The sequence below is a fragment of the Balaenoptera physalus genome (assembly GCF_965194825.1).
Source record: "Balaenoptera physalus genome assembly, chromosome: 14".
Classification (NCBI taxonomy): Eukaryota; Metazoa; Chordata; class Mammalia; order Artiodactyla; family Balaenopteridae; genus Balaenoptera; species Balaenoptera physalus.
The window spans coordinates 10,648,447-10,665,944 of record NC_138893.1 but is presented as its reverse complement, the minus strand read 5'-3'; the positions used below and the strand labels follow the sequence as shown (position 1 = coordinate 10,665,944).

General features: G+C 41.7%; 2 protein-coding genes across 11 annotated transcripts in view; one reads left to right on the top strand and one right to left on the bottom strand.

Moving 5' to 3' along the window:
• Positions 1 to 4,929, bottom strand: part of ARID4B (AT-rich interaction domain 4B) — a 128,826-nt gene extending 123,897 nt beyond the window's left edge. For 2 of the 6 annotated variants that reach the window (XM_082423118.1, XM_082423119.1), the window contains exons 1-2: positions 4,502 to 4,929; positions 3,617 to 3,671 (exon numbers count right to left, since the gene is read on the bottom strand). In XM_082423118.1, coding sequence (XP_082279244.1) covers positions 3,617 to 3,622 — 6 coding nt within the window. In that variant the 5' untranslated portion in view covers positions 3,623 to 3,671; positions 4,502 to 4,929. The remainder of the gene's footprint in view (positions 1 to 3,616; positions 3,672 to 4,501) is intronic. The other 4 variants (XM_082423116.1, XM_082423117.1, XM_082423114.1 and 1 more) reach the window with 3 other exon arrangements.
• Positions 4,930 to 5,260: 331 nt separating this feature from the next.
• GGPS1 (geranylgeranyl diphosphate synthase 1) lies at positions 5,261 to 17,418 on the top strand. 5 transcript variants are annotated; one of them, XM_082423144.1, is made up of 5 exons: positions 5,292 to 5,510; positions 7,792 to 7,848; positions 8,804 to 8,896; positions 13,191 to 13,261; positions 13,883 to 16,650. In XM_082423144.1, exons 3-5 carry the CDS (start codon positions 8,827 to 8,829, stop codon positions 14,642 to 14,644), a joined length of 903 nt encoding a protein of 300 aa, XP_082279270.1. In that variant the 5' UTR covers positions 5,292 to 5,510; positions 7,792 to 7,848; positions 8,804 to 8,826; the 3' UTR covers positions 14,645 to 16,650. The 5 variants fall into 5 exon arrangements, 4 of the variants coding, with proteins under 4 accessions (XP_082279271.1, XP_082279270.1, XP_082279269.1 ...); XR_014252980.1 differs by lacking the exon at positions 7,792 to 7,848 and adding an exon at positions 17,103 to 17,418 and having other exon boundaries at positions 5,293 to 5,510; positions 13,883 to 15,818; XM_082423145.1 differs by lacking the exon at positions 7,792 to 7,848 and having other exon boundaries at positions 5,261 to 5,356.
• Positions 17,419 to 17,498: the final 80 nt, after the last annotated feature.

The following is a 17,498-nucleotide window of genomic DNA, read 5'->3' as shown; positions in this document are numbered from 1 at the left end:
CTGACGTATTCACTACAATACTACCAAAGTGATCTCTCTACAGTACAAACCAGTGTCTTTACCTTCAGCGGTTCCATGTAGCTTTCCAGAAAATTTTCAACTCCCTAACTTAACTTCGTCTCCCATCACTGCCCTCCTAGTCCCACCCCAAATACATCACGCTTTAAGTTAATCCAGCCATAGTGAACTACTTACAGTTTCCAGATACCTCATCTTGTTCTTTCCTTTATTTTCCAATATGTTGTTCCCTATCTGAAACACTGTCTTCTACTCTTCTCGCCTAGCAAAAGCTCTAACCCTCAGCTTAGATGCCAGTTCCACCAGAGAACTTTCAATGGCTCTCTGCTTTAAGTGTCCTCTTATGTCCTCCCACTGCACTTATCACAAATACTGTATATTGCAAAAAATACTCTTATAATTCAACATGCACTGTTTGCTTTATTTTTCTGCGTCTTCAACTAAATTGTGAGCTCCTTGACAGCAGGTCTGAGAGCATATTTACCTTCATGCCACACTGCCTGACACATGCAAGTGGTTGTTGTTAAATGAATGACTTATAAAAGGGGGAGGGAGAAAGGAAGGGAGATGGAGAGAGGGAGGGAGGAAAGAATAAGGAGGAAGAGAGGAAGGAAAGGTAGAAGAGAAAGAGGGAGGGAGAGAGGGATCCAGAGAGAGGAAAGGGAAAAGGAAGGGGGTGGGGGGAGGAAGGGGAAATACTGAGAATACTCACACAAGCAAAGGACATTAAAAAAGGCACTTGTAATCAACCCATTATTTTTATGTGGTCTCAGGCAGTGATTACTGAGAAGAGAATGGTATATCTGAAAAAGCCCATCTCCCCAGATCCTAAGTACAACCACCTAAATCACTTATCCCCTAAAGATTCTGAAATGTCTACTCTATCCAGCCCATTTCCACTTCAAAATTTACTGCAGTGTAATGAGAGATGTTAATAACCTGCGCAATAGAAAAGCAAAAAAAAAAAAAAAAAGTTTTAGAAAAAAGTAGGAAATGTATCTGACATAATTAAGTCTTAGAATTATTTATAAACTTCAATAATCTATCATTTCCTGATAATGTGCTATCAGTGACATTGAAAGGTTTACCAAAAAGATGAAAAATAAACTGAACATAACACCAACATCATGATCTATGTTAAAGCACAAAATTGCTTTTACGTTATAGTCATATGTCTCAAAAACACACTGGGCAAAAATACCATGAGATACAGTATATTCGTCAGTAAAGAGGCCTTATTTATTTATTTATTTATTTAAGTAAATTCTGACAGGAAAATTGCTTCTAAAACATATAGCACTTAAAATGCTACATATATTTTTCCTTGTTTTGGAACTTTAAAGCAACAACCAAAAAAGTGTACTCCTACACACTTTCAATTACCTCAATACACTATCACTTAATAAAATTTAATTCTGTGACTAGTAGGACACATACTACAAATTTAAAAGCTTGCTACAAGTACAAATCTGTTAGAGAAGATCCGATAATTGGCATAAATCCTTCTACAGCTCAGTTGTCATTACAATATAGAAACTGGGAACACACAAACAAGAAAATCTAAGCCTAATATAATCAATACTACATACTTTTTGAATTGCAATTTTGTTAAAGCAAAATACCAATCATGGGCAGCCTCTCAGCTTTCACAACATAAAAAATTAAGTTGAAAGAAATAAGCTACATCTTTAGGACTTCTGATTACTAGCAGATTCCCAAAGAGAGGACTTACTATACTGACAATAACAGAAGTTCTTCTTTCATAAAATTACAAGATTACTTTAACAATTCTTTCCTTTTAACGTTACTAGTAACTTTTTTTATAAGCCAGTAATAAAGGAAATGCTGAGCCCTTAAAATGAGTAGTTCTAAAATGATACCAAAATATTTGCATTTGCCTAATACCCTGAAACTTTCAGGGCTGAAGCTTCCAACGTACTTTCATTTTTTTAAACAGATAAGTTGAAGAAAAAAAAAAAAAAAGGAAATGAAAGGAAGAAAGAAAATGTAAGAAAATCTAAAATCTAAAAGACCTTCAACTTACTACATTTCTTTTAACCAAACATTAACAGAGGGCTCGAGATGTGCCAGGCACTACACTGGAAACTGTGACAGATTACAACATTTATTCCAAACTAAATCCTGTATTAATCAGCTTCTGAACTTATTACATATTATTCAACCCAACACTTTTCTTAAGAAATTGTTGTCCAACACCAAAGAAGATATATAGTTTTCCCTGATAAATTTACTTGTCACTGATTTATACAGGTCACAGAAGGTGTAGCTAGCATCTGTGATTAACAAAAGGGATTCATGTCTGAAACATCACTGTTTTTTCATTTACATGAAGGTGAAATAGTAATTCAGCAGATATAAACTGTTTCAGGTAGGAGTTTACAGCACCCCAAACTCAAGAATAAAAAAACCTAAAAAAAAAAAACAAAAAAACCAAAAAAACTGGATGAAATTTAATTACTTTGCGTAACTGATAAATATTTAACTGGCCACAGCTTTCACTTTCTACCATAAACACAAGTATTGCAAATCTTAATCTGAATGCAGTACTATGAAAGCGGTCCTGATTCTGAAGAGAAATAAATTAAAAAAAAAAAAATTCAAAGGAACTATCAAAAGTAGATGACATCCACATTTTAACATACTAACTGTTGCATTTCTATCCTTGTGAAAACCCTGTACTCCTTTCAAGCACTTGTGAATTTGTAATGGATGAAAAATATCTGCTAGTCTCTAAGTTCCACCAGTTGAATCTAGACATTTCAGATATCTAAGGCTTTTCATCCTCAAGTGCGTTAAAAAATATGACAGCATTCAATTACATATTCTCTAAAGTGAAAAAAAACCCTGTCCTTTTATGACTATAATTTCTTCCAGCATTTAAGTAGATTGTACTTTTTAGACAACATCCTACATTCAGTTAACATGTTTACATTTAAGAGAAACCTGACCATCGGTTTTCCCCATCGGTTTTATCACAATGCAACAGAGCATCTGATAATTTAGAGACCAAATGGATCAGTAGAGGAAAACATACCATATAATCCTAAATCCCCGGAAATCCGAGGAACAACTGCTATCTCTGAGTTTTCTAAAGATCACAAACATTTTCCTGAAAAATCTTTCGATTAAGATTATATTTGATTTCGCTAATCTAACAGGTCTTCTACTAAAAATTCACAGTACTGTTCGCACAATAAATGAGATGTTCTTTCATCGGCGTAACCGATAGAACCACAGTACGGTCCAGTTTCTAGAGTCAGATTACTTGACCTGCTTTTAAAACACTTAAATTCACGCAGTTACTCCTATCATTCATTCCCTGCAAAAAGAGAGGTTCTATACGGGGGAAAAAAATCATCCTCAGCGAGATATCCTATAACCGGCTCCAAGTCCACAGCAAAGCCCACCGAGATCCATAGCAGCTGACCCCCGTCGTCCCCGGGTACGAGCTCGGGCCCCAAGCCACCCCACACACCTTCCTCGGCAAAACTCGGGGGTCGCTCACCCGACCCCGATCAAACCCCCCACTTCCTGGATCCTCTAGCCCCCAAGGCTGGCTTTCTGGAGGCGATCTTACCTTCATGATGATCCTGGGGCCGCGATCCCCTCGAAAACACCAGATTCACCTGCACCTGGAGGCGAAACAAAAGACACCCCGTCAACACCACGGGCACCCCTCTGCACCGGCGGAGGCGGAGGGAACCGTGCGAAGCCTGCACCCCGACAAGGAGCCGAAGGAGGCGTCAGTCCCCGAACCACCAAACGCCGAGCCGGGGCCCCCTCTGGACCCGCCATCCCCGCAAACCCGACCACCTACACAGCTCGACAGCTTCCCGTCCCCATTGTCGGGACCCGACGGAGTTTCCCGTCTCCGACAATGACGCCATTTCTGTCAGAGAAGAAACTCACTACAAGCCCGGGGGCCGGCGCGGGGTCGGCCGCCCTCCTGCCCGCGGGCCTGCGCGCCGGCGCGGCCGCTCCCCCTCGGAAGGGCTGCGCACCCCGCGTCCGAGCGGGCGCGGGCCGGGCCTCGGGGAGCACGGCGGGGGCGGCGGACCGGCCGGAGGGCCGCGGGCTACACCGACCCGCCGCAGAGCCTCAGCCCACGTCCCACTCCGGGGCGGACACCGACAAGTGCGAGCGGGATCCACGTCTGCCGGCCGCGGGGACGGCGAGAGCGCCGAGGGGCCGGGCGGCGGCAGAGCCCCCCCACCGGTCGGGACCCCCCACCGCGGCCGAGGGGCACTAAAGCGCCAAGTGTGCGGCCGCCAGGGTGGGGGGCGACTCGGACTCGGCAACTGCGGGGGGGAGGGGGCGGCGCGAGTTCCTCGGAGGCCGAGGCCCCGAATTGGGGCGCCGGGGGACACCATCCCAGCGATCTTCCCCGGCTCCCCGGCCGGGCCCAGTGACTCCCCCGAAGACCCCCTTACGAGACCGCGAAAGCCCCAAAAAATGCCCCTACCTTCCTCGGAGGCAAGCTCCGACCCTGGCACGTCCAGAGTCCCCTCCCCTGCTCCCCCCCAAAACCAGCAGGCCCGGGGGAGAGATGGGGGAAGAAGGGCGGCGGGTCCAGCGGTTGCTGAAGCTGAAGCTCCGGCTCCTCCTCCTCCCGCGGCGGCGACTGGTACCTTTGTTTGGCGGCCGCTCGGGCTCCCTCGCTGGGGGGAGGGGGGACGACGAAAAATCCCTCCTGGACTGGAGGTCCGGGCCCCCAGTCGCGCTGCCCTGTAGAGGACGGCGGCGACAGACCCTCTGCGACTCCCTCCGGGCTAAGGTCCAGGCGGTGGCCGTGGCGGCTGCAAGCTTAAGCGCAAGAGTCTCCCTCCGCTCCGGCGCCTAAGCTCCTCACTCCGGACTCGACTGACGGGCAAACATCGCTTCCCCCCCCACCCCAAGTCCCCCCCCTTTCCCTCCTTTCTCCCCTCCCCTAGACTTTTTTCCCCACCCCTACCTCTTTCCCGGATGGCCTCTTAGACGACCTCGGATTGGTTAGACTTCTTTAGAACCCGCCCACACCCTGTTCCTATTGGTCCCCGCGATACAAACAACGACGCCATTTTCCCACCAGTTCTATGGAAACAGAAAGTTACGCCTCAAAGCTCCCCGGGAAATGTAGTCCAGCCTCTGGGGCCAATGCGCGAGGCCTTGCCCCTGAGAACTGCAAGACCCGCAACGCCCCGCGCCTACGTGAGACGGGGAGGTGGGGGGAGGGAAAGGGGGCGGGGCGACAAAGCAAAGGGGAGGTGGCAACGACGCCTGCGCAGTGTGAGCGGGATGGCGCATTTTCTTGCACTGAGCAATGCGGTGTCGCTGGCGGGTGAGGAGGGTGGAGAGTGCTATCGTGAAGTGAGGGGAGGGATTCATGTAGGCATCCAGGGGAGCCTTGTTCTGAACTATAAGGTGGGAAGTTGATGCTGGGTACTGCTACTCCCGGACCCCCGGCGTGAAAGTTGTGATATCATCCTCGAACCGTGAGTGGCTGTGGTGGCGGCTGGGGGGAACCCGGATGGGGAGTGAGGGTGGGGGAGGTTGGGAGGCGGAGCTGAGAGGAAAGAAAGAAAGGAGGGTGAGGACCCGGATGCTGAACCGGATTGTTTCCGAATTTTCCATCCTCTCGCTGGAGAAGGGGAGGAGCGGTAGGGGACCCCGCGGAGCGGAAGGGGGCCTCGGGGCGGAGAGGAAGCAGGAAACTCACCGACCCTGCGGGCTCTGCTAGACGGAGTCGGAGTTGGAAGCCCTTTTGCCAAGACTCTGTGGAAAATATGCCTCGAAGTTATTTAAATTCCCTTCATGTACCTCTCTGGCAATTTTTTTCACACCCATCCATCGTCTCCCGGAGTTCGAGTGGAAGGATGCATTGCGCGCTTCACAGCCGCGCTTACACTTTGTCGATTTAGCAATTCTGAAACCAGACCCATCCCTTTTTAAAAAGTTACTTTGCACGATATTTTCACTTTTCTGTGCGTGTGCCCGGATTTCGTCCTCTAACGCATTGGAAGGTACTCGCCGTACGTTCCTTCGTTCATTTCGTCTTTCCCACATTTGAACACCACCGCCTGGTGTGGTCCCTGCCTTCGTGAGCCTGAGCCTAGTGAGACAGGCAGGGTGGTCACACAAGTCAGTGTGATATTGCAACAGGTGTGAGTGCCACGAAGGAGAGTTTCGTGGTGATAAGAGAATTGGAAATAGGGAGTTTACCTTAGGGAGATGAGGGAAGGCTTTCCCAAGGCAGTGAGGATCGAGCCGAGAGTGGAAGGGTTAGCGGGAGTTAACTACGGAAAGAACATTCCAGAGAGAAAGAACATCACGTTGGAAAGCCTTCTTACAGGAGGGAGCTTTTTAAAGCATGAGGAGCGGCTGGGCGGGCGGGAGCTTGGCTGTCCTAACCTGATACGCTATGTTAGGGAGTTTTGTTCTTATCTAAGAGCCATGGGATAACTTCGTAGGGTTGCCAATCAGAAGGGAGATAGGACCAGATTTGAATTTCGAAAAGGTCACTGGCTGAAGAGTAGAGGACCAGGGGGATATTGCTTCAGTAGTCCACACGGAGGAGAGAATCTGATTTTGTGTTAATTAATATTCATCATCCGTTGTTTGAACAAACGTAAGGCAGTTTCCCAGTTTTGAAAATAAGTAGTTTCAGACTCTCACAGAGGCATCCTGTGGTGGTTCGTTCTAAAAGTAGATTAGACACAACATTGTAAATCAACTATACTTCGGTAAAATAGTTTAAAAATTAATTACTTTTAAAAAAGTAAATTAGTAGAGTTCATGTAACACATTAATGCCTCTTTATACTCGGGTCCAGTATGTGGTAGCTGAAATTTCTAGGTGTTACAAATTGGAGTCTTTTGGGTTAAAACAGAAGAAAAGAAAAAGAGCCAAATCAGAGTATATGCCATGGTAATGTAGAAACCCTTAGACTCTTTAGAAGACAGGAAACTTTAGTTTTCAGTACCTAGCAAAATTGATGCTTCTGTGTTTTCCCACTGCTGAGAATACTTGCATACAAACATTCTCTGGGGAAGGAACATTAATTGACTTATTTGTTAAGTGAGTATTCTTAAACTTATCGGAGTGAGCAAAGGAAAGAATGATTTTTTAAAGTTCATAACTAATATTTTCAGTCGAACAAAACATCAACCAGCTAAGCCCTAAGAATTGAAACAGATTAGCGCTGAAAATCTGTCCAGCAGCGTATTGTTGTTACTGATACAGAGACAAAAGAGAATTATTGAAAGATGGTCTTACTGATTTTTAAATTAAGTCAGATGCGTTCTGGAGGCTGTGAAAAAGATAAACATAATTTTTGTTCTCAACATAGTTGGGAAGAGATGGCTACTAACTGGTTTAAATAGAATAGTATATAAGAGATACTTTTTTAAAATTCTACTTTTAATTCTGTTCAATAATCTTTTAACCTAAGTGATTATTCTTCTTGTGCATCATCTTCTTTTCTTTCTTTAATCTCTTAAGAATAAGATAATCTGTGTCAAACTTTAAACAGTATAGGTAATAGGTTACTAAACTGGTATTTGGATTATTTCGAAATATTTTCTGAACTTTTTTCCCTTGCAACATACTTAACATTAATTGTTGGTCAAGGCAGATGTAGAAGTTTCCTATATGAAAGGTTTCTCTTAGGATTCGTATTGCTGAAAAGATTTCCTTTGGGAAGTGCTGATTTTTTATGATTGTTTCACGTAGATACTCAAGAGTAGACTACAGAAAATACACTTTTCAATCTTTTAGGCTCATGATCCTAGAGACCAAATCATTGTCCCAAGAAGCAGAAGAAAGTAGACAAAGGTGAGAAACCTTCTAAAGTGTGCCAATTAGAAATGAAAACTCCCTCCCATCCCCCAAAAAAGAGAAAACACAACAAAAACAGAAATGAAGACTCCTAATAGGAGGACAAACAAAAATAGCAATAGATATTTACAAAGAAATAGTAGAGATTCAATAGTAAAGGGGGATTCTAGGAAAACTGAGTGATGTTCTAGAAAATATTGAAGTACATATAAAATTCAGAATAATAAGTCACTACAGGGGAATATTTTTAATAATATAATTGCACTCAAGTAAATACATATCTTAGTCAGAATGTCTAAAGTGGATTGATTGTGAAGAAAATGCAGAATAGGATTTTCTCCTTATATTTTAAATACGCAGTTGACCCTGAACAACGTGAGTGGGAACTGCTGGGCTCCACTTATACATGGATTTTTTTTTAATAAATACATACTACAGTATTACATGATTTGCACTTAGTTGAATCTGTGGCTGCAGAAGATTTTCAGCTGTGTGTGTGTGTGCGGAGGAGGGGTGTTGGTGCCCCTAACCCCACTGTTGTTGTAAGGGTCAAATGTATAAAACATACTTATTTTAATGCTCTTAGAAAAAAAAGTATGTTTATTAATTTATGTGATCAATCAAGTATAGAAGTATCTAATTCTGTGGTTTTCTCTTGATGTTGATGTCCCCAGCCCTATGCAATCATTAGTCTGCTTTCTGTCTCTATAGATTGGCCTGTTCTGAACATTTCATATAAATGGAATCATATAATATGTGACCTTTTGTGACCATCTTCCTTCACTTAACATAATGTTTTCAAGATTTCATAGGTGTAGAATTTTCATTTAAAACCAAACTGAAAGTTTACCTTTACTAAAACAGCTTGAAATACAAATACAAATTCCTTTGCACTTTGATACTCAGATAATTTAGTTAACTACATCATCTTTATGTTTCTCCTTTTTTACAGATCAGCTTTGAAATTAAAAAACAATGGAGAAGACCCAAGAAACAGCCCAAAGAATTCTTCTAGAACCTTACAAGTACTTACTTCAGTTACCAGGTAACAGTTTAGTTATAGTACATATAGGGTCATCTATATAAAGTAATGGTCATTTAAATATTAGCATACAGAAAAGGTTAGAATTGCCAACTCTTGAGAGTTTCTATTTTCTATTTTGTAAGAAGATACATATGAGGAAAATAATAATAAACTTTTACAACTTTTTGTTCTTAAAAGGCACATTTTTGAGGCACCCCTTTAAAAATATCCAGTTTTATAACATAACTAAAAAAATAAAAACACTTAAAACATTTGAGTATCTCATTAAAAGTTTTATTCCTTATGGATGCCACACATTCCTATTCCCTACTCTTTAGATATTAGGGGATGTTCTGCCAGTTTGTGAAACAAGAAGAAGTTTCACTTAACTTCCCTGTCCAGGTTTTCCATGATCACATACACTGCATTTCTTATACTACTAGTTCCTTTAAGAGACAAATAGTAAAGCATCCAAAGCACATTACTTGGAAGCATAGCCCACATTATTTCTATATAAAAATGAGTCACTTGGACATGGCTTCCTAAAGAAACACCTGCCTAATCATATGTATGCGCTTGTTTTATTTTGCTCTTTTTTTTTAAGCTTTTCTGGGAAATGATAGTAGCAAGGAAAAACTCATGCATGTGATAAGTGTGGTTTCTTGTAATGCAACTTCATGTATAAACCAGTTACTAAAAGGTGGTAAGTTGGGACTTCCCTGGCAGTCCGGTGGTTAGGACTCTGCACGTTCACTGCTGAGGGCCCGGGTTCAATCCCTGGTCAGGGAACTAAGATTCCACAAGCTGTGCAGCATGGCCCCCAAAAAAAAAAAAAAAAAAGTAAGGTGATAAGTTGACAACCGTAGAAACAAACCTATTTAGCCCATAGTGTGACTCAGCTGTAGTGATGATCTCAACTCAATCACAATAAAAAGTTTTTCATTTCTGTTCTAAAGTGCACACTTTTCTTGATGCGCACTCCTCAGTGGCATTTTTATTCTTCATGAGTCTGGGGAGGATAAGTACTGTTGTCTGAAGCCGGAAGAGTGATAGCTCCCTACCTGCACCTTGGAGACCGTCATGATTAGTGTCATTTCTCTTCTGGCATACCCTCATGGAGACATACGTGTTAATGTCAATGCTTCAAAAGAATGGAGGAGAGACAGAAGCAGAGAATGCAAGGAAAAAGTTGCCTACTGTTTAAGAAAAAGCCAAGAGACTGCTTTTGAGTGACATTTATTCAGCAGCCAGTAACTTTACTTATTTTAGAGTCTCCCATTGAGAAAGGTAGCACTATTTCTCCTGTACTCTTCCCACCTATTGCTGGACTTATTTTGTTACACGCTGGCAAACACTGGTTGGAACTGGGCTACCATAAGATATGCCAGTTACCAGTGATGACAAGTGTCCAACTAGCACCACCCAGTGTCTCTGCTCCACTACTGTGCAGAGCAAGGACTGCCTGTAGTTACATTTTAACAGTAATGCTTACCTGTGTAATGAACTACTTCTGTAACATTTTTTTTAATCCTCATTATTTGGAAGTAATGTTTTAGGCCATTAGATAACATATTTAAGACTCTCATTAGGTATCCCACCTTTTTATTTTTCAAATCAAATATACTCTTGCACCCATGATAGAATATAACCTCAAAAGAGTTTCCTAAAGAAAGAGGAAACTGTGTTATGCATAAAGTATTTTTCACAGAGAGCTTCAGAGTTACTAAAGTGACTTAAAGATGGGCCAGACCGTTTATTCTATTGTAAAGTTACTCTTGCTGATAAGAGGTTATAATAATTAATAATTGTTGATATTAGGATATTCTGAAATTAGTGAAGTAGAATGACTTTTATTTATGTTTCTTTATTTACCCTAGTGTAGAAGTGTAGGTCCCCAGGCCTTTGCAGTGGGAGGTGGAGGGTGGGTTTTGAAATGGAGGAAGAAGAGGGACTGCAGAAAGGGAGTCAGTAACGTTAAGGTCTTAAAGAGGAAACAGTAATTACTGTAATATTAAAACAAAACCTGAGGGGACTTCCCTGGTGGCGCAATGGTTAAGAATCCGCCTGCTAATGCAGGGGACACGGGTTCGAGCCCTGGTGCGGGAAGATCCCACATGCCGTGGAGCAACTAAGCCCGTGCGCCACAACTACTGAGCCTGCACTCTAGAGCCTGCGAGCCACAACTACTGAAGTCCTTGCACCTAGAGCCCGTGCTCCGCAACAAGAGAAGCCACCGCAATGAGAAGCCCACACACCACAACGAACAGTAGCCCCCGCTCACCGCAACTAGAGAAAGACCATGAAGCAACGAAGACCCAATGCAGCCATGAATAAATAAATACATAGACACATACATACATACATACCTGAGTACGTGTAAGTTAAGCCATTTATTGTACTGTTTTCTAAATACATTCTGAAGTGAAGGGGAAAATGTGCCTGCACATTGATTCTCTGTTCTTCATCTTCTTAACTTCTTTTTTAAGGTGATAGGATTACTTTGCACAGTTGTGCCTTCTCAGTATAGCCCAGATTGACCTTTGTCAAACTGGAAAGTAAATCAGAAGGATAAAGGATATAATTGCTACTCAGACCACATTCTAAGGGTTAGTAGACAGAGGATACTGCTTCCAGAACCCTAAGAGATCCTTCCCTTTTAGACTTCTCACAGAAAGTGAAACTTTGTTCCATTTGGGTATGTGACAATGGTGTGTGTATTCATTTGTTTGGCTGATTGGTGCAGAGAAAACACAGGACTCAGAAAGTACTGTTTTTGTTTACTGAAACTTTATGTAACTATTTTCCTGAAACCTAATCTGAAATTAGGGTGTTACTGTGCATTCGCTTTAGCAGGAAGCTCATAGAAAGAACATTTTTATTAAATGAACTGGTTGTGGTTTTTATCTACCATTCCTTTATATTTGGGCTAAAATGACTTCTAATGGTGACTACTACCCAAAGACCTCTCTTGAGCTTTCTGTGTAAGAAAAAGATAATATTGAAAAACTAAGGGCCCTAGTCAAAATAAAGAGATTAACTTTTGACTAAATTCAGGATGTTAAAAGGGAATACTTCGTGGAGTGGTAATTCACTTTTTGATAGGAAAGAAGCAGAGCTGTCCAGTCTCTAAAATCTTAGTATAAAGGAATGGTAGATAATTTTAAGAGGTAATTCTATTAGGTAAATTCAGTAGCAAAGTACATTTACTTAAAAATACCTATAGTTATATATGGAATGGATAAACAACGAGGTCCTACTGTATAGCACAGAGAACCATATTCAGTATCCTATGATAAACCATAATGGAAAAGAATATTTTAAAAGAGAATGTATATATATGTATAACTGAATCACTTTGCTGTACAGCAGAAATTAACACAACATTGAATATCAACTACATGTCAATAAAAAAAAAAAAATACTTATAGCCTCTGAAGTGGATGGTGCTAATTAACTGCCACTAACTAGACTGGCTCCCTTTTCAAAAAAAGGAATGAATTAGATCATAATTCCCTAAAAGCACATTCCATATTACTCAGCCATAAAAAGAAACGAAATTGAGTTATTTGTAGTGAGGTGGATGGACCTAGAGTCTGTCATACAGAGTGAAGCAAGTCAGAAAGAGGAAAACAAATGCCATCTGCTAACACATATATATGGACTCTTAAAAAAAAAAAAATGGTTCTGAAGAACCTAGGAGCAGGACAGGAATAAAGGACACGGGGAGGGGGAAGGGTAAGATGGGAAGAAGTGAGAGAGTGACATTGACATATATACACTACCTAATGTAAAACAGATAACTAGTGGGAAGCAGCCGCATAGCACAGGGAGATCAGCTCGGTGCTTTGTGACCACCTAGAGGGGTGGGATAGGGAGGGTGGGAGGGAGACGCAAGAGGGAGGGAATGTGGGGATATACGTATGCATATAGCTGATTCACTTTGTTATACAGGAGAAACTAATACAACATTGTAAAGCAATTATACTCCAATAAAGATGTTAAAAAAAAAAAAAGCACATTCCATTCCAAAACTGTTGATATAAGTTAAGATGAAAGGAGTGAGCTTACTGATGGGTCCCTGGAGTCCTAGAACTCTCTTTTGCCTGCCCTAATTTTAAAAGGTTGTGCATTTTAGGGTATGAGTTTTGGCCGAGGGAGGTAGTAGGGCCCAGCAGTGGAAGACAAGCTCTACAGTAGATAATGGATTGGTGGGGCTGGATTTGTCAAGTTTTATTAGTTTCACAGGAAGTTTCTGAATGTGTTTCTTGTAATTAAAAATATTAATTTATTGCCAAATTTTATTCTTTAAATGCAGGTAAACAAGTGAGAACCAAACTTTCACAGGCGTTTAATCATTGGCTAAGAGTTCCAGAAGACAAGCTACAGGTATTTAGGCAATTCTAACCTTATTCTTTTTTTTTTTTTTTTTTTAAATAAATTTGTTTATTTATTTATTTTTGGCTGCGTTGGGTCTTCGTTGCTGTGCACGGGCTTTTTCTAGTTGCGGCGAGCGGGGGCTACTCTTCGTTGTGGTGCGCGGTCTTCTCATTGCAGTGGCTTGTCTTGCGGAGCACAGGCTCCAGGCTTGTGGGCTTCAGTAGTTGTGGCACATGGGCTCAGTAGTTGTGGCTCATGGGCTCTAGAGCACAGGCTCAGCAGTTGTGGCGCACGGGTGTATTTCCTCTGCAGCATGTGGTCTCTTCCCCGACCAGGGCTCGAACCCTTGTCCCCTGCATTGGCAGGCAGATTCTTAACCACTGCGCCACCAGGGAAGTCCTAACCTTATTCTTAATCTCCAAGAAATTAATAGATATCATGTAAAAATACTCCTAGCTCTTAATTCAGCTTAATGATCATACAATATCTTACATTGAGGTCGCTAAGTAATAACTAGTTGTAAAAACTAAGGCACCTGACACTTTGATAATCTGTTAATATACAATAAGTATTTATAAGCTCTTTTGAATTTCAAATAAAATGAAATTTTTCAATTGTATTTCTTGTTAGATTATCATTGAAGTGACGGAAATGTTGCATAATGCCAGTTTACTCATCGATGATATTGAAGACAACTCAAAACTCCGTCGTGGCTTTCCAGTGGCACACAGCATCTATGGAATTCCATCTGTCATCAATTCTGCCAATTATGTATATTTTCTTGGCCTAGAGAAAGTCTTAACCCTTGATCACCCAGATGCAGTAAAGCTTTTTACCCGCCAGCTTTTAGAACTCCATCAGGGACAAGGCCTGGATATCTACTGGAGGGATAATTACACTTGCCCCACTGAAGAAGAATATAAAGCAATGGTGCTGCAGAAGACAGGAGGACTATTTGGATTAGCAGTAGGTCTCATGCAGTTGTTCTCTGATTACAAAGAAGATTTAAAGCCACTACTGAATACACTTGGGCTCTTTTTCCAAATCAGGGATGATTATGCTAATCTACACTCCAAAGAATATAGTGAAAACAAAAGCTTTTGTGAAGATCTAACAGAGGGAAAGTTCTCATTCCCTACTATTCATGCTATTTGGTCAAGGCCTGAAAGCACCCAGGTGCAGAATATCTTGCGCCAGAGAACCGAAAATGTAGATGTTAAAAAATACTGTGTACATTATCTTGAGAACGTAGGTTCTTTTGAATACACTCGGAATACTCTTAAAGAGCTTGAATCTAAAGCCTATGAACAAATCGATGCATGTGGTGGGAACCCTGAGCTAGTAGCTCTAGTAAAACACTTAAGTAAAATGTTCAAAGAAGAGAATGAATAATATTAAGCCATTCTTGATTAGGCCTGATAGCCTAGTTGACTTTTTTTTTTTTTTTTTTTTGGTCTTTTAGCCTATTACCTTTTTTAGAATTTGGACCAAGCTGTTAGTCTCCAAAAACTGAGTGATAGTGGTGATGTGAGTGAGGTTGTTTCAATATAGAATCCCCGCGTACAGATAATCATAGTACCAAGTTGAAGGAATCAAAATGAGCCACGTTTAAATGAGTCTAATTTGAATGTCAGAATGTGCTGTGTTGGGACGTTGTGGCCAACTCTGCCATGCATGTTCTGTTGATTCTGTCAATAAAGAAGACTTCAGCTCCAGGAATTTTTATCCACATACTTCCTAACTGTACTATACGGGCAGTTCACAATTCATCTACCCCATTTCCAAGCCATTGACTACTTGGGACCAGTTTCTATACCTAGCTGGCCCAAAGACCACAGGAACTCCTCTTTCTTCCTAAATGTCGTTGCTTAGAATAGCTCATTCTCCTCCCTGGAAACTCCCTTAGTAAAGTCTTCCATGAGAAAGCTGACAGTGACAAGCAGTAAGCGTTCTGGGCCTCTTTTCCTTCCTCCCAACCCAGCAAATTCTGCTGTTTATTTAACCAAGGAGTCTCCGCTGCATGAAATTTACACACTAGCCCAAATTCTTTTTCCTTCTAATGTAACTTGTGCCTCAAAACTAATTAGTATCTGGGTACAGCAGTATCTTTCCATCTGTGGGGGGAAAAAAGGTACATGGAAAATGTATTTTAGGAAGGAGCCTTTAAACCTTTTTATACTGTCTTATCATTAGTAGTAAAAATCATAAAAGAGCCGTTTGCTCACAAGTACAAAAGCTGGGGGAACTGTCCTTTTCCTTCCCACCCGCATCGTTAACCCCGCTGTAGGCAGTTGGTGCTTGAATGGAAAAGGAAGTAGGCATCTTTAATCTAGATGATTAAAGGAAAGAAAAGTGTTAACCTGAGAGCTAGTGCCTGACTGAAAATTAGCCAAAGGCTAAACTATCAGGCACAGTTAGCTTTATAGTGCCTTAACCCTGACTATCCCTTTTGTTTCATTTTAAACCCTCAGCCCCTGGAGCCGTCTTACGTCTTACGGCACAAGAGGTATGAAAAAAGAGACCCTGATTTCTGTATGAGAAGTGTCACTGACATCCCAAAATGAAAGTATGTACTTCTCAGTAGCATTACATTTTGCTTGATTGGTTGTACAGTGTGTTATCTTAGATCAAACCACCATATTTTTGTATGAGAAATTCTCACCAAAGCACTCAACCTAAATCTTTTTTGAAAAGTTGTGTATTGCCTTTACTAACTTTTAGAATAATTTGAATCTTCCATTTTAATTGATCCAAGGAAAGCTCTTCTGAAAATCATACATATTTGTGTTATACTATGGATATTTGAACTCTGTTTTTATGAACCTATAACAAACTTGATATTAAAAAAGATCTAATGCTAACTATATAGACAGAAATGAAGTTATTTACCTATAAGTATAATGATTGCTTAAGTAGATTATTTCTTACCTAATCAAATTAATTTTGGCCTGGTGCTACTCATGACTCTTTTCTCATTTTTTTTTTTTTAAATTTATTTTTGGCTGTGTTGGGTCTTTGTTGCTGCATGCGGGCTTTCTCTAGTTGCAGCAAGCGGGGGCTACTCTTCGTTGCAGTACGCGGGCTTCTCATTGCAGTAGCCTCTGGCTCCAGGCACGCGTGGGCTTTAGTAGTTGTGGCTTGCGGGCTCTAGAGCGCAGGCTCAGTAGTTGTGGCACGCAGGCTTAGTTGCTCCGCGGCATGTGGGATCTTCCCGGACCAGGGATCGAACCCATGCCCCCTGCATTGGCAGGCAGATTCTTATCCACTGTGCCACCAGGGAAGCACTCTTTTGTCATTTTTATCTTGCCTTTCAGTGACAGAAATGCTTGGCATTGAATTGGGGACTTATAAAAAGAGTTATGTATTAAATCATCAAAAATCTATTCTTTTCACTTGAACTGTAGTCATGATGGTTAATACAGAAGAAAATCAAATTGATTTTCTGTGTTGGCAAAATCAAAAGAATGAAGGCTAGTTATGTTGCTATAAATGACTTTCAGACCTCAGCAAGATTTTAAATACATCAGCTCTTCTCTTATTCCATTCTGTCAACTTCCTTACTTGACTTCCTTCTCTTCTTAACCTATAACCTATAGTCTTTCACTTCAGGGAGCCTTTCAAGAGCTTTCTCGGATCACTTTCCTCCTTTCCTTAGGCCCCTCTCATCCTGCCAGTTCCCAATCCTGCATGAATCCAACGGTCCACGTGCTTTGCTCCTCCCACGTTGCCAAGTGCTGCTGGGGAACGTTTTCACAACTGCTGTAGCCATTGCAAATTAATGTATTAAAACCTCAATAGCCCTTTTATTTTTCATCTAATCCTGATGGAGGTTTAAAATGTGTCAATCTAGGGACTTCCCTGGTGATGCAGTTGTTGACACTCCACCTGCCAATGCAGGGGACACAGGTTCAATCTCTGCTCCTGGAAGATCCCACATGCTGCGGAGCACCTAAGCCCGTGCACCACAACTACTGAAGCCCGCGCGCTTAGAGCCCGTGCTCCGCAACAAGAGAAGCCACTGCAATGAGAAGCCCGCGCACCGCGACAAAGAGTAGCCCCCGTTCGCCGCAACTAGAGAAAGCCCACGCACAGCAACGAAGACCCGACACAGCCAAAAATAAATAAATTTACAAAAAAATTAAAAATAAATGAAATTTGTCAATCTAGCATTCCCTCCTCCTCCTCCATTCTTCTCCTGTTAAATGTAAACTCTTCTAACCTTCCTCCCCTATGCTTATTTAGGTCT